The sequence below is a fragment of the Kogia breviceps genome, chromosome 8 (assembly GCF_026419965.1).
Source record: "Kogia breviceps isolate mKogBre1 chromosome 8, mKogBre1 haplotype 1, whole genome shotgun sequence".
NCBI classification, from domain to species: domain Eukaryota; kingdom Metazoa; phylum Chordata; class Mammalia; order Artiodactyla; family Physeteridae; genus Kogia; species Kogia breviceps.
This window is the reverse complement of record NC_081317.1, coordinates 2,153,351-2,178,507: the sequence shown is the minus strand read 5'-3', so window position 1 is coordinate 2,178,507 and position 25,157 is coordinate 2,153,351. Positions and strand designations below refer to the sequence as shown.

At 61.1% G+C, this 25,157-nt stretch overlaps 1 protein-coding gene across 1 annotated transcript; it reads right to left on the bottom strand.

Annotated features, from left to right (window-relative positions):
- DBH (dopamine beta-hydroxylase) lies at nt 1–21,846 on the bottom strand. The gene is made up of 12 exons (XM_059073319.2): nt 21,123–21,846; nt 18,785–18,931; nt 17,284–17,541; nt 16,133–16,309; nt 15,401–15,503; nt 11,446–11,612; nt 7,843–7,986; nt 7,295–7,333; nt 6,734–6,793; nt 2,905–3,032; nt 2,275–2,434; nt 1–1,315 (listed from the first exon to the last, which is right to left on the bottom strand). The coding sequence occupies exons 1-12, from the start codon at nt 21,471–21,473 to the stop codon at nt 1,184–1,186; spliced, it is 1,866 nt and encodes a 621-aa protein (XP_058929302.2). The 5' UTR covers nt 21,474–21,846; the 3' UTR covers nt 1–1,183.
- Between the last annotated feature and the right edge of the window lie 3,311 nt (nt 21,847–25,157).

Genomic DNA, 25,157 nt, shown 5'->3' with positions numbered 1-25,157 from the left:
TAATGAAGTAGCTGGCAGGAGGAGAGGCAGCGCTTAGCGGACGGCTGTTGGGGTGTAAGGCGGGGCTGGGCGGGGGACTCGGAGGCCCATCCATCACCCTCTCTCTGCCCTAGAGGCTGTACAGCGTTTTGCTGAACTGGCTGGACAGAGTTGAATCTGTCACTCCTGGCAGAAACCACCCAAGAGCTGAACTTGGCCTTCAACAGAGGCAGCTAAGAGGGAGGAACGCGAAGACTGACCCGGGAGGCGTGAGGCGCGTTCTGCTCCGCCCGGGACGGGGTGCCTGGCCAGGCAGCACCACCCCGGCTCAGCCGTCGCTGGGTGCCGCCCCGTGCCTGAGTTTTATTGTCTCAGTAACCCGCACGGCACTGGCCCCGTTTTACAGATGAGGAGACCGAGGGTCGGGGAGGTGGGGCTGGACTTCTAACACAGGTCTGAGTCCAGAGGACCCGCTTGCTCCATCAGCCGGGCCTGCCCCACCGCAGAGAGAAGCGACCCGGGCTATGAATTCTGTTTCCCAAGGAGCCGGCGCCCAGATCCTTGCCTGGACCTTTGCTGTCGCATCTTTTGGTGGCAGCGAGAGGTGCTGTTAGCGTTTCCCTTTAGGTGGGCGAAAATATCTATTTACCCTGCAATGGAGCAGTTTCCCCAGGCAAGTGTCTAACTAGCTGAACGGCTTGTCCCGTCTCTGTCCACTGCGACACGTGCGCCAGTCTGCAGGGACACGTTGAAGCGGCGCTCTCACCCGTCACGTGCCCGCACAGACCGCCATCAGCCGGGGCCGGGGACGCGGGGCCAGCCCAGGGGGTGCGGCCAGGCATGGCTCGTGTCCCAGGAGGCTGGCCCCTCCCAGCGAGACGGCAGGGCTTTCGGGGCACTGGACTCTAGACCTCGGAGGGAGGCTATCCTCACGCTGCATCGGAAGGGAGCGCAAGGGTCTCGGTCCACCCAGTCCTCGGTGGGTCAAGAGGCAGCTGTCACGGGACCCTCTCAGCCATGCAGGGGCTCCCCCGGGGGGAGAATGCTGGAATGGACCCTAGTCTCAGGCAGTGGCTCCGTCCAGCCCCTCGTCCTGGGCACACAGAGCTGCTCCATGGGGGTCTTCGTAGAGTAGGGGGGAGCGCAGAGCTGGCGTGAGCCCACAGGGACGGCGTGGAGGGGGGAGCGGGGAGACCACACCCGCTCAACCTTTGCGCCCGCCGATGCTGACCATGGTGGGGCCGGAGGGGCTCTGACCCCGGCTGGCCGGGCAGTGGCGCGTGGGCTCTTCCAGCTTGGAGATGATCTCGGGAAGGGGCTGCAGATTCCACTCACCCTGCAAGGAAGGGACCAGGAGGTAAACTGAGGCTGGAGGGGTGAAGCGGAGGCCACCTCCCCAGGCACTTTTCCCGATGACCTCTTGCCCTTAAACTCAACCCCCCATTGCTACTTGGGGGTCCTCACCTGCAAGTCATCCTAGTCCTCCGTCTGCCTCCTTGGCCGCCCCTCACTTCATTCAGAGAAGCAATCAGAAGCCCTGGGCGCAGGCTGATTTTTTAGGGATCCCCCCACCCCGTGACAAGGCCGCAACAAAGGGCGCATTTCAACCGCATCAGACGTCTGCGCCACGCCGTTATGGGCCCCGCCCTTGGTGCTGGGAATATTTGACTTAGCAATTAATCCAGCTCCCAAATGCCTCCAGAAAACCTGCCTTCCAGATCTGCAGGCTGCAGAGCCTTCCACGCCTAACTCAGCACCAGCCCTGGCCTCAGACAGGCGGCTGGCCCGGGGAATAAATGAGATGCCTTTAAATCCCAGTGGGTCTCAGATAAGGAGAGAAACCAGCCTGCAGTTTCAGACTGTTTGGTTTCTCACCTGCCCCTCCCTAAGCACTTTATTTTTAGGCTCTGAGGGAGTTTGCTGGCGGCCTGCTCCTACCACCAAGATTAGTCCCGTGATGTGACGGCATCAGAGAGCGGGTAGCGCCCTTCTGGGGTGGCTGTCAGTTTCTCCCTCTGCAGACCGTCAGCTGTCTGTCTGGGCCCGTCTGTCACCACCAGATTACTCAACTGTTTTGTGTGAGTGCGTCCTGCCAGCTCCTTGGGGTGGAGCCCTGTCACCCACGCCGGGGTCCTCTGAGGGCCCTGGGGCACAAAGGGGTGGGCAGCCGCAGAACTTGCCGCTGGGGGCTGGGAAGGGGCGACGGCGTTTCCAAGGGCAGCGGCCGGCGGGCCCCTGACACACACACACACACACACACACACACACACACACACACACAGGGCAGGCATATACCTGGAAGCGGACAGCCGAGGACTTGTTGCAGTGCATGGAGATGGGGGCAAAGCCGTACAGAGCCTTGAGCACTTGGCGGTTGAAGGAGTTCCAGGGCACAGAGGCAAACTGCTCAGGGACAGAGGCTTGAGGGCAGGTGCAGACTTCCTCGCTGTTGAACCTTGTGGGGTGAAGAAACAGCCCAGAGTGGGATATGGCAGAGGGGAGGGGAGCCCAGCAAGGCAAGTGACGCCTCCCTGTAGATGGGTGGGGTCCCCAGAGTAGCCCTCAGGCTACCAGCCTCCTAACATACTGCCTTGGCCCTGACTCCCTGCTGGCGATGGCTAATAGGTTCATCTCTTCTGCCAGCTTGGATCAGTTGGGAATGGCTGCTCCAGGGCTGGGTGGAGGGGGCTTCTCAGGCCAAGTCCAGACTCAATAGGAAACGAGTGCGGGGATCGATTCGTGATGCCTGCCACAGATACCTCAAGGGAGAGTGGAGATATGGTTGCCACATTTGTGCTCCCCCTGCTCCTGGATTCCTCACTTTCACCCAGCTGCCTAACAGGGCCTGGGGGCTTCTGGGTTGGGGTTCCCCCGCCATGCCCAGGGATGGAAGGCACAGAAGACATGCTCCCCTGGAGCCATCACCTGTTCACAAGGTGGAAATACTTCTGCAGGAAGCCAGGGTCCACGGCACTCTTGCAGAGCTCCAGCTGCGTCAGGGGGTAGTAGTGCACGTAGTTGACGCACATCTCCTCCAGGATCCCGAAGCCCCCCTGCGGGACGGAGAGGACGCCCGTCAGCACTGGCGCTTTATTCCCGGACGCTGCCACTCAACATCTCATGTATTCACCGCATTCACGCGTGCATTCGTTCCCTCATCACGTGATGCCAGACCATGTTCTGAGTGAGCAAAGTCCCTGCCCTCTTGGAATTCCCAGCCTGTGCAGGAAAGACCCATAGCAGACAGGTCAGCCAGTACGTTCGTCTCGGGCGGTGGTAAGTGTTGTTAGGAATCAAACTGCAACGGAGGCAGCGGAGAGGGCTATTGGTGTACCCATTTTATGGATGCAGAAACTGAGTCCCAGGGAGGGTAAAGCGCAAAGCCTAAGTGGATGCAGGCTCCCGACCTTGGCTGGGGAGCTGTCCCCTCAGTCTGTGGTGTGAGCCTGGGCACTGGGGACAGCAGGGGAGGCCTCCCCTCACAGAAGACCCCCCCATGGCCACCCATCATTTCCAGAACTCAGCTCTGGGAAGAGCAGGGGCTCCAGAAGAGGAGCCGGTGACTAGAGGCTGTCACAAGCCACCCAGGGAAACGTGTGGCTTTGTCATCCTGGGAGGGAACAGAGTGCCACCAGCTTTAAGCCCCTGGCCAGGTCCCTGCTCTCAGAGCCGCTGAACATGGAGCCCAGACCCAGGAAGAGGAGGAACCTGGCAGCAGAGGGGCCAGGCTGGAGGGAGCAGAGGTCCGCTTGGCAGCGGCTCAGACCCCAGCAGGGCAGGGGCAGATTTGGGTGCATGGCCCCGGCCCACCTTTGCCTTTTGCCCAGGCTCCCAGCTCTCTGTGAACAATGGGGTGGGCCTGGGGGGTTTTATTTGGCTGGTGGGAAAGTTTGAGGGAAGAAAGGCATCTGCTTCTTTACGGCAGAACAAAAAGCGCTGTCAAAAGCCCAGCTGAGGGCCCACGCCAGGCCACGGACGAGGAGCCCGGGGCAGCTCTGCTCAAGGAGGACTGTTTGACAAGGAAATTCTCCAGGAGCAGCTGCCCCCCTCCTCAGTGGCCCCTCTGGGGAGGGTTTTCACCTGTATTGTTCCCTGGTTCTGACCCCCCATTTCCCAAGGCCTCGGGGAACCAGAGCTTTCCTCACCCGTCCTGTCCTGGCCTCAGATCACGGAGATAACCCCCCTCCTGGAATTCCACAGATTCCTGTACCTCCTACTGCTGTCTCAGACCCTCTGCGGGGCTCTGCTCAGGAAGCCCTCCCTTTGTCTCCACCCTGGGGTGGAAATCACACTTCAGGCCCGGGGCTGTCAGAGTGTGGGAAGGCCCTGCTGCCCTCCGCTGCGCGCTGACGTGGCCACCTCCCCGAGGAGGGTGTGGTGCGGTGGCCTGAAGCCGTCAGGGGCGCTCACGAGGCCAGAACATCCCCGGACGTGACACCATTTCTCCTGGATGAGGTCGGGTGGGGCAGGGAGCACGGCCCCCGCAGAAGCAGCACGGAGCAGGGCTTGGCCCCGGGGGCTCCCCCTTCACTGTTCCCTGGCTGGATGCCAAGCAGGTGCCTGACATCTCCCACCCTCAGCCCCAGCGGCCTCGCCCACAGAGTAGGAGATGCTGCGGTCCTGCCTGGGGCGTTGTTCATCTCATAAGCTGCTCCCCACCGAGAGGCAGCACATGCAGGGGTGGCGCCTGGACCAGCCCTGCTCCCTGCCAGCTGGGTGCCCCCAGTGGCTCCATCTCACTGTTTCCTGGGGCTGCTGCCTCAGAGGGTCCTGGCCGAGCTTCAAGCGTTCCTACGCACAGACAGGCTGAGTCATTATAGCAAGTCCTCCGTGCGGAGAAGGGTTAGGGTTAGGAGGAGGCGCTCCACGTTAGCGGCTGTTCTTACGTACTGAGCCCCCCCCTTGCAGTCTCGTAAAGAAGGTGCTGGGGTTTAGGGCAGGGCTGCGTGCCTGCAAAGCTCTCCTGCCCACGCCTCCCCCCAAGTTTGTGACCATAGACCCAGAGCAGTTGTCACCTTAAGTCCAGACGGAGGGAGGGGTCACGTGGCAGGAAATTTGCAGGCACACAGCCCGGGGCTAAACAGCCTGTTCCGCCCTAGTTGTCAGGTGTCTGACTTTCAGCAAGTGTCTTCCCTCTCTGAGCCTCAGTTTCTCACCCATGAAAGCGGAGACAAGGATTCCTACCTTGGAGACTGGTGTGAACCCTAAATGAGAGGTGGAAACACCCCAGTGTCCATCCATGCGTGAATGGCAAACAAGTGTGGTCCAGCCACACGGTGGAGAGTCTTATTCAGCCAGAAAGAGGCATAGGAGGCACCGATTCACACTGCAGCTTGGATGAACCTTGAAAACATGACGCTGAGTGAAAAAAGCCCGTCACAAAAGGGCACAGGTTGTATCATTCCGTTGCTCTGGAAGTCCAGAATTGGTAAATCCACAGAGACAGAAAGTAGACCAGTTATTGCTTGGGGCTGAAGGATTTGGGGTTTCTTTTGGGGGCAGGAAATGTTCTAAAATTGCCTGCGGTGACGGTTGCACGGAGCGCATATTCTAAATGTCATTGAATTGCACACTTGAAGTGGGTGAATTGTACAGTATGTGAATTATATCTCAATAAAGCTGTTTTAAAGGAAACTAAACGGGACAGAGAGTAGACGTTCAATAAACGTCAGACAGAGCGGTCCCGGGTGCAGACCAGAGTTCCTGGGTCGGGGAGGGGGCAGTGCCGGCTGGGATGCAACACCAGGTCCGGTCCACTCGGAACCTCGTGATTCCCGGGACGACTCCTGGGACCTACGCTGACTGTCGAGACTCTGTCAGCAAGTGGTCAGACGCTCCGTCGCTCGTGGTCTGTACCTGCTGGCCCGGCACAACTGTCAACAGGGCCGCCCTTCGCTCTCAGAGGTGCCCCAGCTGCTCGATTCGTCACGCGACCACCTATCTGTCGGCGCTGCCTGCACACCTAGCCTGGGGGACAGTCTCCCCCCGGACGGATCCTCCTCCTGGGCCGCCCACAATCCAGCCCAGATGAACCCGCGTCCCATCCCTCCGGAGCAGAGTCAACTGTACATTTACACAGGATTGTCTTAGCATGAAGCCCAGGAGGGCACAGCCTAATAGTGAACGTCTCTGTAGCCCCTTTATTTTTGCTGATTAACACTTTGTTAGAAAAGCAGCTGCAGGTTTGTTACCAAAGGTGTGAGAATGACCTCTGTCCTCCTCCTGCCCGCCCGCCTCTCCCGCTCCCCGGCCTCTGGCTGACAATCGCCTCTCCTGGCCCCGCTCCCGACACCTCCACCGCGTCTTTAGTTTTCATCCAACTCTGCTTGTCACTGGTGGCAGGTGAGGCAGGCCTGTCTCCTTGGGGGCAGGGAGCAAAACCTCACGCCTGTGGCCGCTCCCCAGCACCAGCTCTAGGGTTGATATTTATTGCCGTGGCGCTCTACCTGGGGCAGCCGTCAAAATAACCCAGAGAGTTTGCTAAACCACGGGCCGCCCGCCGGGTGTCACCACCCAGACTCCAGCTCCAGCGCGATAGGTCTGGGGAGGAACCGATGAGTTTACCATAGGTTTTTTTTTTTTTTTTACCAAGGTCCCAGGGGCTGCTGACGTTGCCAGCCCGGGGGCCACACCCTGAGAGCCACTGGTCGAACGAACGAGTGAATGAAGCGGGGGCAGCCCTGCCCTCCGGTCTAGAGGAGATAAGACTTGTCCACGTGCCCTGTAGCAGGTGGCAAGAAGTCAGGGGACTTACCACGGTGGCCAGCGTCCTGTCTCCCGTGTTGTATGTGCAGGAAGTGATGAGCACGTCTCCCTGGAGAGCCAAGCCGACAGAGGCCCCTCAGCTCCGGCCCGCGCCGGGCGCCAGGCGCACTGGGCCCGTCCCACCTGGTGCCTGACCGCGGTAGTCAATCCACTGCAGAGGAGCCCGGCAGTGGGCCCTGGGACCCCACACGTGAGGGTCACTCTCTGAGTGTTCCCAGCGGGTGGTTACTCGTCGGCCTCTGTGGCCCCCGGTGGTTGCCTGGGGCTGGATGGACCCACGGTCACCCCCAAGCCCTCATCTCTCCCTGAAGCTCTCGGGCCTGCGGTCAGCCGATCAGGCGGGAGGATGCTTGTCACCCCAAGTGCCGTCTGGTCCCGGCCCCTCCGCGGGCCCTCCGTGCGGTCCCGGTGGGTCTCACGGTGGGGCGGCCCCGGCCCCTGCCCTGCGTGGCCCTGGCTCTGGAAGGCCTTCCGCGGCCTCTGCCCTCCCGCATTGCTGCCTGTGCCTTCCCTCCGGGGACGGCCCTGCTGGCCCTAACCGGGCACTCACCGGGCGGACGGACACGATCTTCTTCAACATGCGGATCTCCTGGGGTGGGCAGAGTGCGGGGGAGGGGAGGAGGAGGGGGGGAGGGGAAGGGGGGAGGGGAGGGGGAGGGGAGGGGGGAGGGCCAGAGCAGGGGGGAGGGGAGACTTCAGAGTGCTGCGGACCCAGCCCCCCCTCCCCGACCCCTCTGTGGGAAGCCAGGACCCGCTAAGTCCGGCCTCTGGCCAGGAACGGATTAGGATAGGAAGGTGGTCACCTAAGGTGGGTGTTACCATCAAGCTGCCAGGGCCCCCGAGACCCCGCGGTCGGCCCCACGCCAGAATCCCCCTCCGGAGCCGCTCCCCCAGACGAAATCCGCAAGAGGGACCGGCTGGCTGGGTGTGCTCCGCGGGTGTTGGGGCCTGGCCCGGGAGAGGGAGCCCCGAATGGGGACGTTTCCATGGCCGTCGGGAGGGAGAGGGTCGGACGGCCCCGGCCACAGCCTGCGCGGCCAGCAGGGGGGCGGGGCGGGGCAGGCAAGGGGGCGGGGCAGGCAAGGGGGCGGGCCCTACCTGGAAGTGAGGGCTGTAGTGGCCGTCCCTGTTCACCACCTCCTTCTCGCGGCCGTCCCGGGCCAGCACAGTGACCGCCTCTCTGCCCGTCAGGTGCGTGTGGAGTTGAGAGGCGAAGATGTGGATTCCCGAAGGAGGCAGGGCCTGCGGGGATGGGGGGGGGGTCAGGGCCTGGCCGCGTGGTTGTCTGCACCCCCAGGGCCACGGAACGGCCATGTGAGTTTACCTCCCTGGACCGTTTGCATCACCCAGGCCTTTCCTTCTCCCGGATCGGTGAAACCCCCCGTCAGAAAACTCAATAGAGGGATGTCCCTGGTGGTCCAGTGGTTCAGAATCCGCCTTCCGAGGTAGGGGACGCGGGTTCGATCTCCGGTTGGGGGACTAAGATCCCACATGCCGCAGAGCAACTACGCCCGCGCTGCAACTGGAGAGAAGCCTGAGGCTCGTCCGGCCGCCGACGGCTTCCCTCTGGGTCCCCTCTTGAGCCCCCGAAGGCTGGTCGCTTCATTCCGCTTTTATTCCACCTTTATTCCTGACTCTGGGGTCCTCACGTCGGGCGGATGGCGTGGGACAGCAGTGCCGGGCCGTCCTGTCCAGCCCCCGCCAGCCTCCAGCACTGGCAGGTCCCCAGCTGCCCTCGGCATGACCTGCCTTCATCCGCATGACAGCCAGGCAGCTGTTCCCTGCCGTGTCACCGTCAGCTGGTACCACAGCCGTGGCGCTGACCACCGAAGCTGCAGGCGGGCAGCACGGAGGAAAGAGGCCAGCCCTCACATCGCCACCAGGGCAGACGGCAATCTTCCAGATGGTTCCCCTGCGTTAATATTCACTTGATTTGGGCAGAAGGTCTCCTAAAACGGGCTACACACGTCAAGCTTTCTCTCCTCGACGTGGTCATCTCCCTGACCACACCCCGCCGCCTTTGTTCGTCCACCCCGTCGGCTGCTCCTGGAGGTCCTGGTGCCCTCGCCCCGTCACCGAGTGACCCCAGGCTGCTGCACTTCTGCAGGTCACCCGATTTCACGTTTGTGCTTCTATCCTGTTCTCCTCCAGCTACCGTCCCCTGCCCTCGTCATCATGGATAGCTTCTGGCCCCCTCGCAATGATCTGAGGACTGGGAAACCTTGTGGCCACATTTGTGACAATTGGGGCCAGGCCTGGGAGCATCTGCTGACCAACGGGGACCTGGGTTTCTGCCGTCTGGTCCCCAGAGGCCGACCCCTGGCCCAGAGTCGTGGCTGTGTGACAGGTGCAGGGCGATTGCTGTCCTGGGGCCTGTGGTCCAAAACACTGTACTTCTTCTTGGCTTGTCTGCGGTGAGGAGACCTAGACCAGGCCAGACTTCCGACTGCAGAAATTACGCCCCTCGGAGGTCTGCTAACAGAGGTGAGAGCCCGTCTCTGCCGGAGGCCCTTCCATGAGAGTTCACAGAAATGCGACTTTCACAAAGAATGTACCATTTAAAGGGGAACAAGAAAACCGAGTTACTTTTAATTTTGTGCTGTAAAGTATTTAGAGACTCTGGTGAGAGAAGGCAGGTCTGCGTTCCCAGGCCGGTGAGAGGCATTGTCAAGGTCAGCGGGTCAGCGTGACCCGTGTACCCCCGGCAGAGGTCAGTCGCTTGGCCTGGGGCCCCTCTTTGCCGGGGAGTCTGCAGCCCCAGCTCCAGGCTCAGGCCACAGAGACTTTCACCCGGCAAGGTGTCACCACGTTCTGGGGACACGGGAAAGTGTCCGATGCTGGTGTGGTTACGATTTTTGTCACCCCTGGTCTCGGATGAGAGCTGACCCACCGTGGATGCAGGTGGGGCCAGTGCAGTCTGACAGCTCTGTCCCTTCAGCTCGAGGCCACTGTGCTTTGGCCTAAGACTTGGAGGCTCAGGGAGCTCCCGGGAAGAAGGAACCCCAGGAAACGAATTCACTGGGAAGACAAAGCTGCATAGAAAGCGCATCACGAAGCAGGCCGCTGTGTGAAGTCAGAGGGACCCATGTCTGACGCCTCACTCTGCAACTGGGGGCACTGTGGCCCCGGCAAGCCTCAGTCTCCTCATCTGTGAAGTGGGGACGCTAACACTCACCTTGCAGGTCATCGTGAGAAGCAAAGGCACCGCCTGGGAGAGAGTGTTTGCAGCAACCCCAACAGACCGCGCTGTAACACCCACCACATAAAAAGAACTTCTGGTTTCTTTTACTATTGGTTTCTACCAACAGTAAGACAGACCACCCACTAGAAACGCTGGACAACGTTACGAACAGATGTTCGCAGAAAGGAAGGGCAAACGGCCGAGAAACAGGTGCAAACATCCTCACCTTCTACAAATGGGGAAATTCAAATGGAGCAACAGTGATGTTGCTTTTCCAAGTGATTGAGAAAATATTTTAAGCATTGATAATATGGTGGGTCAGTGAGTCTCGGGCAGCAGACACCCTCTGGCACTGTGGGGGGAAGAAGCCCCAGAACGGGCTTTCGGGGGGGGGCGTTTTGCCAGATTTATTCAAATTAAAGCTCACATCCCTGTACGTGGCAATTCCACCTCTAGAATACAGCTGGTACACGTTTCCCGTGGGCACAGAATTGCCCTGAGGGCTTCTTCCTGTCAGTGGAAAGTTGACAGCAGCCTGGATACTGGTGACGAGGGGACCGTTCAGCACAGGCCGGGACTGGGGGGGGGGCGGGGAGAAGCGAGGGCCCAGAATTTGGAAAGTCACTTCCTCTCCTGCCGAAGCTCTGTCCCTCCATCTGTTCCCGAGTCTAAGCGTTCCCTGCGCCACACCTGCCCTCGCACGGCGGCCCTGGGGACCGGCGCCCCTTGTGTGCTGCGCCCCACGCACTTCACCGGCCTCACCTGCTCCAGCGCCAGCGAGGTCCCCACTGAATCCGTGCTGTGCGTCGGTTAAAGGGCAAGTCACGGACAAACGTTCACTATTCAGTTTGGGGTGTTTTTTTTTTTTTTTTTTTTTTTGTGGTACGCGGGCCTCTCACCTCTGTGGCCTCTGCCGTCGCGGAGCACAGGCTCCGGATGCACAGGCTCAGCGGCCACGGCTCACGGGCCCAGCCGCTCCGCGGCACGTGGGATCCTCCCGGACCGGGGCTCGAACCCGCGTCCCCCGCATCGGCAGGCGGACTCTCAACCGCCGCGCCACCAGGGAAGCCCTCAGTTTGTTTTCAAACACGCCGCATGTAAGGGCTTGTAGAAACAGGCAGGGAAAAAGTCCGGAGGGGCACACGAGATCCAGCAACTGGCTATCTCGGGGAGGAGGAGAGGCTGCTGGGACCAAGGGGTGTTAGCTGCACTGCCTGCATTTCTCATGGTGAATGCGTGTCTATCTCATTCATAGGATGCACACGTATTTTAAACACTGGCTCAGGTCTGGACTAAATGGGAGCCAGTTATTACTGGAGAGGCAGGTGCAGACGCACGCCGGCCGGTGGGGAGGCTCCTTGGCATCCAGAGGAGGTGTGTGTGTGTGTGGGGGGGGCGCTGGTGGAGCTGCAGGGCGGGGAAAGCAAAGCCACAAGCCACCGACCTCGGCCCCCACCCTCGGGGCCTCAGCTGGGGAGGCAGGGCGGTGCCAGGCCCAGCTCCGTGTCTGGCCCACTCACCAGCTGGGTGCACTTGTCCGTGCAGTAGCCGGTGAGGACGAAGGCCGTCTCCTGCGGGGGGATGGCCATCACAGGCGTGTACACCAGGCCCAGCTCCATGATGCCCGCGTCGAAGCGCCGCAGCGTGGCCGTGTAGTACAGGCGGATGCCCGAGGAGTCGCGCCGGCCTGGGAGGAGGAGGGACGGAGGTGAGCGGAGCCCCTCGCCGAGACCCCCGCCTGCCACACGGACCCCCCCAGCCACCCTCAACCAGGAGACGCCAGTCACCCACACCTGCTCTCACCTGCCTTTGTTCCCACACCTGTTTACCCCAGGCGGACGCCATGGTTACCACAAGGACCCATTCACCTGTGCAATTCCCGCGTGCAAAGCAAGAGCCATTGTTTCTGTGAAAACGAGGTGAATGCTTTGGAACGACTCGAGTAAGGCAACGAAAGAAAACCGAAAAGCAAAGCGTGCTCTTGAACCGGGTCGGGTGAGACGCCTGCAGTGGGTTTAGGAAGCTCGCCAGCACCTCAGAGGGCTTGGGAAGTGCCTTGATGTTCTCCCTGCTGGATCAAAGGGCTCTGAGCTGGAACTGACGGGCAGGACGACCCGTTGGTGAGGTTTGGGCAGAGAGCAGGGCCTGGCCGCTCTCACAGAGGAGCCTCGGCCCCGCCGGGCGGGTGAGCGTGAGTCTGTGCGGTGAAGTCAGCACGAAGCGTTTAAGGCACATCCCTCTTGTGGCCTCTCTCCCTCCTTCCTCCTTTGATTCCTGTCCTGCAGGGGTTGACCCAGGGGCTGCGTGTGCTGGGAGGACATCGCAGGAGAAACCTGAGTGGGAGCGTGGACCGCTGGAGCAGGGGGGACACCTTAGCAGCACTAAGGGTGCAGCCCCCGGCTCACACACCGTCCTGGGTCCCATCTGCTCAACGGCGCGCTGTGTGTTCTCGGGCTAGTTGCCGTCCCTCTCTGGGCTCGAAGTCAAGGACTTCCAGAGAAGAATTTGGTGCTTCTGCCCAAATTCTGCCACACCTGCCAGGTCCTCTTGTAGTCGACACATTGGAGAGGACAAGGCTCCCTGGGCAGCCTCCCAGTGGTCATACGAGGCTGACGGACGGAGGCCTGGGGATGCCGGCACCCACAGGTCTCGAGTATCCCTTTCCCTGCCGGGAGCCGGTCAGCGAGGTCCTGAGCATCTCGGGGCCGGTCCCATGGGGGGAGGAGTAGGGGCTGGACATGGCCCATGCCCTCGGAATGGGCAGGAGAGCTGAGACCTGGGAGCTGGGCGGGGGAGCCCGTGTAACTGCACAATCATCCTCCCGCAATTACAGACGGGGAAACTGAGGCCCGGAACCTGAGCCGAAGGCCCTGCTCCAGATCGCAGGGCTGGGAAGTGGCCGAGCTGGGACCCCGGCCCAGGGCACCTGTGGGGGCAGGGCTGTCTCCCTGCTCAGCTGCTCTGAGGTGGAGCTGAGAACACACCGTCTTACCTCTGCCTCCCCCCCTCCCTGCCCCATTCTCCTCCTGCAATGTCCCAACTCAGCCTCTGTGTCTCTGGGCTGATTACATCGGAGGATAATAATAAAAAGGGAGATGCAATTGGTTAAAATTCAGATGGGGATTAAATAGTGAAATAACTGTTGAATTTTGATATTTATAGAAAAGAGACCCATCTCCAGACTGGAAAAGTGACAGGAGCATCCTTATATTTGGCAAAAGATCCATAAATACAAGCAGATAATCAGGAAGAGACAGACTTCCCTGATGCTTAAGGAGTTTTCAAAAATCCATTTGCTTTCAGGTTTTAATTGAGCAATAAATCCCGTATCATGCTAAGGCCCAAGCTGACTTTATGCTCCCCTCTGTGCGCGCTGCAGATAATTCCAGCGGTGGCAGAAAGTACTCGTTATGCAGCCAGGAAGAAGTCGCTGGCGGCTATTGGTTGAGCACACCCCGGTGCCCGCCTCCAGTTGGGAGAGTTACATGCACGAGCTTTCCCAGCCTCAGGACAGCTGAGGGAGGTCAGGAAGCACGGGCAGGTGTAGGGGTCACCCACCCAGGGTCACGCAGCTAGGGAGACACGGGCTGGGACCTGGCCTGGAGCTGATGTCTCATCTCTCAGCCTGTTTCTACCCCTCACTTACACAAATGAAAAATGTCATTTAAAAAAAAGAGAGAGTGAGTGAGAGGAAGAGGGCTATGTGGCAATATATGGCAGAAGATGCTGGTGAAGCAGAGAGAGGAAAATGTTTTCAGTTTCTGATACAGTATCAAATGGCATCATCCTCCTAAACACTGACCCTGCTTGTTCCACCTTCAGGCACAGGGTGATCCAGCAGTCCCTGCTATCTGCCCCCACCTCGCTTTCCCGTCCCCTACATTGCAACCAGGCTGGACCGCCTGTCTCCCTTGCCCACCTCCGTGTCTGTGAACAGCACAGTCTATCCCTCCCTCCGGAATGAAGCAGCTGTCAGCTTCCCCTGTGAAAATGCATGCTCCTGGTCCTCCGAGGCCCAGCTCACAAGCCGCCATGACGCCGCCCAGGCTGTGTGGACTCTTCCTTTCATACTTTCTTGCACTTTGCTTGTGCCTCCCTCCTAAAAAGCCTTTGCACCCTTCTGGTGTGGTAAATTGGGGAATGAGATGCGATCCTGCATCTCACAGGAGGGGGTCTTGTGGATTTCTGTTTGCCTAGTATAAATTCAACAGCAGGAAACAAACAAGAGCCACCCCTCCTGCGGCCCAGGGCAGACATCGCTAATCAATCCCAGTACGGCCTTCAGCTGCCTTTCCAGCTGGAGCTGCAGCTGAGGGTCAGTCAGAGGAGCCCGGTGAGCTGAACCTGTTTGCCACCCTGACACAGAACACATGGAAATAAAATCCCATTGACACGTTCACATCCAGGCATGCATTTGCTCTGTGGTGACAGGTTTTGAGAAGCAGGAGGGAAGTTCATAGCCAGAAACGCCCCCCAGGGAGCCAGGCACTCCCCTTTGCCCTGAGGACGGACGGTCCTGGGGCTGTGCGTCCCAATGGTCAAACCACCGGAGGCTGGGTTCTAGGCAGGGATCGTGTTGGCTCTGGAGTGGCCTGCATCCTGCCATCCTGCCAGGTGCCCTGTCCTGGCCCAGCCTGTTCTGGGGACGGCAGAGCCACCTCTCATGGGCGCTGGAGAGTCACCCCCTTGGGGAGGGGAGGTCAGGGATGGGGGCCCATCTCCTGGTCTGAGCAGCCTCACAGAAGTTAGATCTTCAGGGGAGACGGCACATGGGACCACTCCAGCCTGTGACCTCCCTCCACTGTCTGTGACCCCGTTGGTTGGCACACCCTGATGCTAGCCCCCTGCTCCATCGGGTGCCAGTGAGGAAAGGGCGTGAGAGGAGGGGTGAGCTGTGTTTGCTCAGATGGACCCGACATCTAAATGATTCCTTACAGCTTCAGAATCAGACCAAGCTTGCCAGGTCCAAGTGCGGGCTCGGCCACAGCACGGCCGCACCACCGAGGCCACGGAGACGGGTCAGACCAGACCTCCTGGCTCTAAATTCCTACTCGCTTCGTGGCCCTGGAGGCACCCCTTTAACACTGGCCTTAATCTGCTCTTCTGCAAAATAGGCACTCAAGAAACGTCTACCTGCCTTTCCCAGGTGGTACCTGGGACAGCGCCGTGTTGCCGGCTGCTGGTGTTTATGGAGGGGGAGGGCCGAAGGTGCTGGGCCCCCACTGGGCAGATGAGCCAGCCCGAAGCGACTCTGCCTGGGGAGCCCACCGCAGACCCGGGAGACGGGCAGTGAACAAGAGACACAAGAGGGACGCAGGCCGCGGGGGGCCGCGTGACAAGGAGGCTAGACCTGGGGGGAGAGGGATGTGGTGCTAAGCCCCGCCAGCCCGGCTATCTTCCTCACTGGGTATGGCCGCGCCCAGGGCTCCCGAGGGGAGGACGGTAGGGGTGGAAGCACACCTCGGAGCTCCCTACCTTTTATCTTCAGCGGGTTGTGGTAGTGAACTTCCAGGCGGAGAAATCTGGAGGAACCAGGGCCCCCGAAAGCAAGGCCGGCTTCCTCTGGATAGTAAAAGGCCTGCAGGGAGCACGGAGGGCAGGGTCAGGCCAGGCAGACAGACTGGGGTGTCGAGAGAGGGGTCCCGGGGCGGTCAGGGCATACCCACCCACGTGCTTGGGCCTGAGCTGCGGTGAGTGGTGTTGGTGAGGCAGCCGGATTAGGACTCTCCCCCTGACAGGCAGCTCATTACCAGCCCACACAGTGTTCCTATTAGACTCGGGGTCAGGGAGTGGGGAGAGCTCATGCCCCCAGGAGAGCCCACCGCCCACGCCCCTCCTCTGAGCTGGTGGAGGAAGCTTCTGGAAGACCCTGGACACAGCCCGGGGAGGCCACAGCCCCGGGACCACCCCGTGCACAGACGCCTCCAAGTCCAGCGGAACTCGATCGGGGAAATGAGAGCGATGCCCACGGGGCGTGTTAGGTCGCGGGGCTCTTGCATTTTTACAGGAGAGTAACGGAGGCCGGAGAAGGCGTGCGTGGCTCAAAAGAGCCATGGGGTTCCAACAATGTACAGGCGGTGGGGAGACGGGGTTATTCGGGGCCTGGGTTGCCCTGGGGGCCTCACAGCCTCCCGCCAGTGCTCCCTTCTTGGAGGCTCTCGTGCCTAAGTGGGGGCGCCCCGGGGAGATGCTGGGAAGGGCACGCACCTTGGCGCCCAGGGCCCAGGCAGCCAGCACGTGGCGACAGTAGTTGAGCCGCTCCGGCTTCATCTTGGAGTCGCAGGGCCCGCTGAAGCGGGGGAAGCTCTCGAACTCGGCGGCGCACTGGAAGACCTCCATGTGGTGTACCAGGGCCTCATTGCCCTCGGTGACAATGGGCTCGTACTGCGGGAGTGGAACACCCACTGAGCCCGGGGCAGCAGAGCCCGCCCACCCACCTGCCCGCCCCCACTGGGGGGGCTCCGGCCCAGCGGCTCCCTTCCGTGGGCCTCCGCTTGCCCCTCTGTAAAATGGGAGGGTTGAGCCAGGTGATTTCCAGGGGCGCTTCTGGGGCTCAGGGTTTTGGGGGGTGGAGCCGCTACCCTGGAACCAGTCAGAATCTGCCAGAAGCTCACGGTGAGCTCGGGAGCGAAGGGAAGGGGACCCAGGCAAGTCATTTCCCGATGAGGGGGTTGGGGGACGGGAAGGCAGCCGTCCTCGTGTGAACGTGGCAGTGGCTGCACAGACACACGGAGACGGCCCAAGGCAAGGCCGAGCCTCGGAGGCAGGTGCAGCTGAGAGTCAGGCCCACCACTTCCTGCTGTGTGACTTTGGGAACTCACTCTCCCTCTCTGGGCTGCGCGCCCTCGAATGGAAATAAGAGTGATAATATCTAGCACTATGAGTGTAGTATTGTGGTGATGGGGGGTGTAAACCACCTCCTCTTTCCCCAGGGCCAGGCAAAGAGGGGACATTCAACAGCTACTGTCGTTACTGTTATATCTCCAGGAAGGTGTTTAGAGCATTTGAGCTCTGAGTTGAGTTGCTATTTCATGAAGGAGGAGGGTGTCCTGACGGACAGATAAATAGCTAGACAGCCGTTCCAGTCCCAGGAGAAGATGCAAAAATCAAGACATCAGTTGCCTTTGGTCGAGGCCGGGAAGCTGGGGTGCAGCGGCCCCGGGAGGGTGGGGAGTGAGGGGGGTGACGGGGGGGTGGTCAGAGCACACTTGTGGCCGCAGAAAGTTCCAACCCTGCTTGGGGTCCACGCCGCAGAGGTCACTGGTCCGAGCAGGACCATGGACAGCTCCCCAGGACAGGACACCTCTGAGGCCCCAGGTGGGAGGCAGAGCTGTGGGGCAAGGACTGGGCCCACGTACCATGACGATGTGGTGGCGAGAGAAGCCGTTCGGGAGCTCGGTGATGTGGCACCAGTACGTGGTTTCCTGGCCGGGGACCAGGACGTCCGGGGCGCGGATCTCCATGGTGCGCGTGTCCGAGGGCAGGGCCGGGACGGAGATGTTGGGCTTCAGCAGCTGCACCCTCTGCAGCCCCGTCTGCAGGCTGGAGACGTTGATGGCCTCCAGCGACTGGAACGGCTCCTCCAGGATCCCATACACCAAGTGGACGGTGCCGTCCTGCAGGCGAGACAGGGCCCGGCACTCGTCCACTCACACCCCCAGAGCTGGGCTCCTGGTAACCGGGGAGACGCCAGGTCCCTACCCACCCTCGCCTGGCTGGCGACATGCCCGGTTCTCACCTCTCTGAAGGAGGGGAGCTTTGAGGCTCTGTGTGGACCTGGCTGGGATTAAATCCAAGGCCGACCACCCCCAGAGCCCACGGTGCACACCAGCCATTAATACACGTGGTCTTCCTAAATGCTTTCTGTCTACATCTGCTCAGCATCCATTCAACGAACCATTGCTGGGTCGCTGTGAACCAGGCCGGCTGGCTCACCTGGGACATGTGTTCCCTCCACCACCCCCAGGGTCACTGGGGACAGGGCTGTTCTCTGCACAGGTGTCTCAGAGCTCCAGGCAGGCGGCTTCCCCACACCCAGGCTGGAGGCTCTGAGCTGAGCACACGTCAGCACCAGACGCCATGCAAAGTCCTGGGAGAGGGTCCTCTGCCTGCCCTTGCCCTCGTGCATGGGGAAGGTGAGCCAGGAAGGTGAGGACTCAGACCTCCTTCTGGAAGGACACTTCTGTCTCCAGCTCCGTCCCCTCCCTCTCTGCTGTGTGTCCCTGGGCAAGTCCTCCCCTGGCTGGCCTCAGTTTCCTCGTGTAGCACTGGGCCAGCCCGTGTCACTGACACGCCATAAAGAGAACACAGACTTTGGGTGTCAAGGTGCATTGGAAAGTGGAAAGGATTTTGTCTTCAGGAGAAAACTGGTCTGCTGCGGCTGTGAATTCCTAGACAGAGCAGGCCGAGGCTTACAGATCATCTAATTCCCTTTTCTCCTTTTACAGACAGGTCAACTGAGGCCCAGAGGAGGAGGGGACCTGCCCTGAGCCTCACAGCCCGTTGGCCACAGAGCCAGTCTGGGAAACCACGTCTCCTGGGCTCCTTCCAGAATCCTGCTGAAGGTGCTGGACCAGGAGGAGAGAAGTAGTCAGGGGCAGGATCACTCAGGTCCCCGTCTGAAAGCTCCGGGGCGAGACCAACATCTAGAGACACGTCAGCTGTGTGTCAACCAAGAGCTGCTCGTTTGCCGGGGCAGACGCCGATGGCAGAGCTGGCTTCTCCCCACCTGCCTTGTCCCCACCCAGCGGCCTCTGGAATCCACGCTCTCTGTGCGTGGCTGGCCCGGGGACGCTGCCCTGGGATGCGAGAGGGCTCCACGCAGCCCACGGCCTCCTGGGCAAGCGGGCTGCCACCCACCTCGATGAGGTAATCCTTGGGGTCACAGGTGCCAAAGGGCCTCTTGAACAGCAGGGATAGGCCTTCCCGGGTCCTCTGTGCCCGCAGCAGCTGGTAATCCTGCTGGGCGTCCAGGTGGATCCGCCCTTTCCGGTCACTCCAGGCGTCCTGTGGAGGCGAGAGGGCGGGCTCGGAGCACCAGGGGCCTGGCCGTGCGGCCCGAGTGCAGGGCCGGCCGCCCGCGGTGCAGACTCGGTGTCCGCCTGAGACAGTGGAGTTGACCTTCAACCCCACTCTCTTCCTCTGCGCCCTTGGCACGTGGCCTCGAACGCCAGCCAGGGCTCCCTGGGGCTGCTTAGCCATGCAGGTTCCCAGACCTCTGGGTGGGACCCAGGAGCCTGCACCGCGAAGAAGGTGCCATGACTGGGAATGTGGAGCCTTAGACAAAGAATCGCCTTTGGTCTGTGGAGGGAGGGACCCTGACAGCACACGGAGCCTCAGAGAGGGTTTGGGGGGCGCACCCCGCACTTGCACGCCCCCGAGAGTGAGCCCGCCTGAAACGCCGCACCCCCGGCGTCTCGCCCACCTCGCCCTAGTCTTAGCCTTGCCCGGAGAGGGTAAACCGAGGCCCAGGAGGAAACGGACCCGCTGCGTTTCCCCAGGATGTCCGAGGGTGCTGGTTCTGGCCAGACCCTGCCCTCCCCTCCCCCTAGCTGTTTCCCTGGCACCCGGCTCTAAGGCTCGGCCAGCCCCGGGGCTCCAGGCCGGGGCACGGAAAGACGTCCACCTGGCAAGGAGGCTGTGAGGGAGACCCTGCCCCCCGACAAGCAGGCCGCTATTCCAGTTCAGGAACAACACGGGACCCCAGTCCCTGGCCTTAGGATTTGCGTAAACCCTGCATTCAGGGCTAAAGCATGTTTTCCTCATTTCCTCGAGCAAACGAGAAACCTGCAAAAGATCTTGCCAGACTTTCCCTAGAGAAAAGCGCCACACCGAAGCCCGTGCTGGGGTGCCTGCGGATCTGCAGGAGAGGGCTCATTTGAAACGGAAGCAGAAAGTCAGCTTGTCAACCTTCGGCTGGAAATCTAGAATGTAATTGTTGAACATATTGCTACAGGAGGAAAAACAAGTCTGACATTTGTTTGCATAGGAATTTGTTGTGCAAATTAATCCTGCCTGTGCTGGAGGACCAAGTCACCCCAGCTCTCTCGGCGGCCACGGAAGCTGCTCCCGGGCTTGGCGGCTCCTCTGGGACCGGCTCAGAGCCGCGCCGCCCAGGTCTTTCTTGGCCGTGACCCGTAGCCACTGAGCGTCCTGGTGTCGGGCCCACCCACCCTCCCCTGGGAAGTGGGCAGAGCTCCTTCCTGCCTGCAGAGTTGTGGCAGGGGCTGGACAGAGCACCACCGGGTTCCAGAAAGACCAGCTCGAGGGAACTCACACATCCCAAGAAGGTGGAGAGGGATTATTGTACCCACTCTGCAGATGAGGTACGTGAGGCCCGGGGGCCTCTCCTGCCCCTGGCTCGGTGCTCCTGCTGGATTCCCACACTTAATCGAAGTGAGAGCCTCTCTGCTCACAGATAAAGTGCCTCCTGACTTAAAAACTCTTCTAACCCTCCTGCGTCGGTTTCCACGAGAGAGTTGGGTTTGGTCCCCAGAGAGGTCAGGGTGGGAGAATGTAGGGTGGCGGCTCGGGGCAAGATAGCTAGGCTCCCCCAACCCAGAGGACCTCCCTTCAGCTTGTTGAGGGCCCCCCAGACCCCTCTCCTTTGAAGGGAAACCTCCCCCCCTCCTTCGCCCTTTCTGGCAAGAATGGGGGTGCGTTTGGGGCGTGGAGTGACGCGCAGGCCCTCAGCGTCCTGGCTGAGCTCCACGGACGGTTCGTTCCACACCTGGGTTGGGGGCCGGGGGGTCCGCACTGGCTCAGGTCCCCCACGTCCGCAAGCGCCGCGTCCTTGGCAGTGGGCAGGCAGGCCAGCCACCGCGCTTGGCCGCGTGTGACCTCTGGGCGTTGTTCGTGTGGGTGGGTGGGTGGGTGGGTGGGTGGGGGCCGCCCTCCCAAGGGCGGGGGCAGTGGAGAGCGTGTGTTTATGTGGCGAGTGTGTCCTTCGTGTGAGGCGGTGCTCCCCGGGCACGCCGAGCTCTGGCATTTGGGGCGTGCAGTCGAGGACCACGGAAGCCGTCCGTTTCCCATCCCATCCTCACATCAGCACCCCCGAGATGCCCAAGCTTGGGACACAGGGCATGCTCGGAGAAAACGTGAGCAGAGAGGCAGGAAGGAGACTTCCCTTGCCAGGTTAAGGACGGCGAGTGTAGAGGAAAAGGCAAGACCGGGGGCTCGCGGCGGAGGGAAGCCTCACCCCAAAGTAGGCGCTGTCCCCGTCGGTCCAGAGCACGACCAGGTCGGCGTTCTCCAACTCGCCACGGTCCGACATCCCGAACAGGACGCCGGCCTTGAGCTCCCGCACGAGGAGCTGGAAGTGGACGGTCTCCTGCACGTAGCTGACATTCCACGATAGCTCCAGGGTCCCCTCCGGGTCCAGGGGAATGCGGTAGGGGAAGGGGCTCTCGGGGGGCGCCGAGCCCTGCAGCGCGGCCACCAGGATGACCAGGAAGACGGCCACTGCCGTGCCGTACATGGAGGCCGCCTCGCGCGCGCTGGGGCTGGGGACCTGCATGGCTGGGTGAGCCTGGCCGCCCCACCTGGCCATTTATGTCTCGGCCCCGCAGGGGATGGGCCCGGGCTCCACCGGTAATCACATTTGTCTGGTGGGGAATTCAATTGCCCCGGTGACCCTCCCACCAGGCCGGGCCCCAGGCCAAACGCTCTGCTGCCCTTGCTTCTCCTAATTGGCACTAATGACACATGGACGTCGTCAGTGGGAATTGAAGCAGACAGGCTGGTTTCATTCGCTCTGAAGAGTCTCTGAGAGGGGTCCGGAAAGGGCCCCTCCCTGCAGACGCCCTCCAGCCAGGCACCGGGCTGAGCACCGGGCTGGCTGCCCGGGCCTGTCCCCGCACAGCTGATGGATTGGGTCCCTGGTGTTCCACCGCTGGCCGGGCAGACGGAGGCTCCGAGGGGTTGTTTCCACGGTGACCAGGGAGTAATGAGGCCTCACTGCTGCGGGCCCAGGGAGCTGTTTCTAGAATATAATACTGGAGGGTGGACCGATTTCAAACTAAAAATAAAAGACGATCCCCAAATAGTCCCTGTGTTTAAACACCCCCTCCATGGCCTGCTGTCCCCACTTTTGTCTCCTCTCGATTTCCCCACGGGCTCCAGCTGCCACAGCTGCTCCAGGAGGAGAGGATGTACTGCTGGGGGTGGGGGCAGACTGCAGGCGGGTTTCTGGGGGCCCCAGACAGCAGGCTCCATTGCTGGGGAGCAGACTTCTTGATTGATGCCTTGCCAAGGGGTAGCCCGCAGGGCACAATTCTTGGGGGAAACAGACTTTGCAGAAAGGGGTGTGAGTGACAGGCCTGCTTCCCTGTCTCCAAAGCTCCCAAACCCACAATGTCCTTCAGCCTGGAGTGGACCCCGACTGAATTTGAACCCTCCCAGGGCGGCCAGCCAATGGCACGGTTTCTCCCGCACACAACACAGAGCCTTTGCACAGGCCCGTTGGGACTCACAGCTCCGCCAGCCTCATGTGTCAGTCTCTCTGCATGCCAGCTCACTCGTGTCCTTCTCCGTGCAGAGTGGACTTGGCATGTGCTGTCACCTCCAGGAAGTTCTCCCTGATTGCCTTCTGCTCGGAACCTGGCCTCCTCCTTTCAGGAATCTGACTCCCTTCCTTCTTTCTTCCTCCTCCGATTCCTCTTCTCTCTAGAGGAACCAAGAACTTGACCAATATCCTCAGTATCCACAATATCGTCTTCAAATACCCACAAATCCTCAAATAGTGACAAAGGCTGGCCCAGAGCTTGCAGCGGCAGGCTCTGTTTTTGCTCTGAACTCTGTCCCTTAGGAAGGAATGACTGTGTCTCTGCATGAGTATGAAATCTGGAGCAAGTTCCCCTCCCCTGGTCCTGGTGGGTGCTGGTCTCTGCTTTCCAGAGGCCGGCCGCCCTGCAAACAGGGCCGAAGAAGGAAAGATGCTACAAAAGGCTGCGGGATACCCCCCCACCCTTGACGGCACACAGGGTGGGGGTGTTACAGGGCACGTCACTCATGGAGCTGACACCACAATAGCTGTTCTCCGTGGGCCAGGGACCGCCTGCCCACCCACCGCTGGGGCCCGTTCCCCAGGGCAGCACAGAGCTGCAGCAAAGTAAAGGGCTGAGCGAGTGAATCAGCCAATGAGCGGATGAATACATGAATGTGTGCAGGATGCCACCACAGGCCCCCCGTCCTGGGCCTGGGGAAAGATGTGGAAGGATATTGGGCCACCAGAGCAGGCCCTCTGGGGCTGCGGAAGCTGCAGACCCTCGGCACAAGTGACAACACAGGGCCCAGGGATGTCCCTCGGCCTGGGGCGGCAGGTGCACTTCCTGGAGCCCGGGCAGGGACTCAGGCAGAGCCTGGCAGGACGGTGTTCCCATGGTTGGCTGGTGGGCGGGGGTGGGGGGGGGCACCAGGGGTGTCAGGCTACAGGATCAAGCCCAAAGGCCTTTAGGTAACGCTGCCTTACACAGAAGACAGGCGGGCACGGGCCAGGGGAGACCCCAGACCAGGCTCCGTAGGCCTCGCCCCACAGGGCATCGCCTCATTCTTTAAAATGTTGCCCAAACTTCCTCATCTGTGGTGCCTAAGCAGGCCTGTAGCATTTGAGATCACATGACACTGTGGACCTTCACCACCCCCCGCCAAGACCAGGGAGCAGCCACGGGGAGGGGGTGAGACAGGAGGCTCAGGTGGGCGCCGTGTTCCCGGCGGGCACGGGAACAAAGCCAGCAGGAGCAAAGAGAGGGTGACCGGGCTCCACGGCAGCCCTGGCTCTGGGTGAGCCTCCGGGGCCATCCACGTGGCTCCGGCTAGAAGACAGAAGGAGCGCCGGCTCTCTCCCGGGGTAGAGCGGGACCCCAAGGCCTCATCCTGCACCACCGAAGGGTCGGAGCTCTGGGTGTGAGCCCCGCTCCTCCCCTGCCGAGTCCCGGCTGGGCCTCCCCACAGAAGCGTTTTCCCACCAGACGCCCAGCCCACCTGGAGACGGAGGAGCTGGACGATCCCGATAGTTTATCCCTCCGCCTCCCTTCTACCCCAGGGAGCTGGGGATTGAGAGGTGCGAGGCCTGGGAGCAAGGGCCCAGGATGGGAGTCAGCAGCCCTGGGGCGGACCTCGAGCCCCGTTCCTCTCGGGATGCAGGTGAGATCAGCAGTTGCTCCCAGAGCCGAGGAGAAAAGGTCTGCGTGGCTCTTAGCAGCGCGCTGTGAACACATGTTTATTTTTAACAGGATTCAAAAGACATTCTCTTTCTCCAGCTCAGAACTGGGCTGGCACAGCAGGCCTTCCTCCTGCTTTTGACTAAAGGGATTCAGCTGACTTCAGAAATGAAAACTACGAAGTGCTAGTAATTAACAGGAGATAGAAATCCTGTCGGGGCCATTCCTTCACCTACTTGTTTCATTTCAGCCCCCCAGGCCTTGGGTGCCCGGGCTGTGACTGTCCTCGGACACGAGATGGGGAAGCATTGTGCCGTCGGGGACAGGGCCGGCCTGGCGCCCAGACCGAGGACCCCAGAGTGCCCTCTTAGCCAGGGTGGCTGTACCCGGAGACAGCCAAGGTCAGGAAAGTTCCACCGGAGTCAGAAGGAAGGGATGCTCGGAGGAGAAATTCAAGCAGGGAGAAAAACTGTGGAGGCTCTGGGCTCGGCCGGGGGTGGGAGGGAGCTGGTCCAATCAGGTGGCCGCTGCCATGATGTGCCATTCCTTGCATTAATGGATTTTAAAAAACAAGCAATCCGCCCTGGAATGAGGCAGCAGTACTCAGTGGTCCTGCCCCAGCCCGTGTCAGTGAGACACCTGCCCGCCCCAGGCGCCCTGCGGACACCGCCAGCGCTGCCCCACCGCAGGTGCTCTCAGGGCGGGGGGAGGGGGGGCGTGCTGCCCCCCCGCTTCCACGCCCCCGCCCGGCTCTGCTCTGGTGTTTGGGTGCATTGTGCGCTCCAGAAGCGGGGGGGTGGGGGGTGGGTGGCACCCGGGGCGTCGCTGCCACCCTGTCAGGAAATAAACACTGTTCACTGCTCAGCGCCTGGCTCTCCTCCAAGGCGCTTCGACGGCTGACCTCATTTGGAACCAATTTCAGCGTTTTAATAAGCCTTTCGCTTTCCCGCATCTCTCTGACACCGTCATCCTTCACGCTGTAATCCCTCATCGCCTCTGCCACGTGAGGCCGCTCCGGCTGGCTCCACAACAACCAGACTGAAGCCGTCTGGGGACCCGACCCAGACAGGCCA

Coding starts and splice junctions, on each gene's coding strand:
- DBH (XM_059073319.2), bottom strand. CDS start 21,473: ATGGCCAGGTGGGGCGGCCAGGCTCACCCAGCCATGCAGGTCCCCAGC. Junction 18,932..21,122: donor GGGACAGCGCCTACTTTGGG/GTGAGGCTTCCC, acceptor TCGCCTCCACAG/GACGCCTGGAGTGACCGGAA. Junction 7,334..7,842: donor ACTACAGCCCTCACTTCCAG/GTAGGGCCCGCC, acceptor TGCCCACCCCAG/GAGATCCGCATGTTGAAGAA.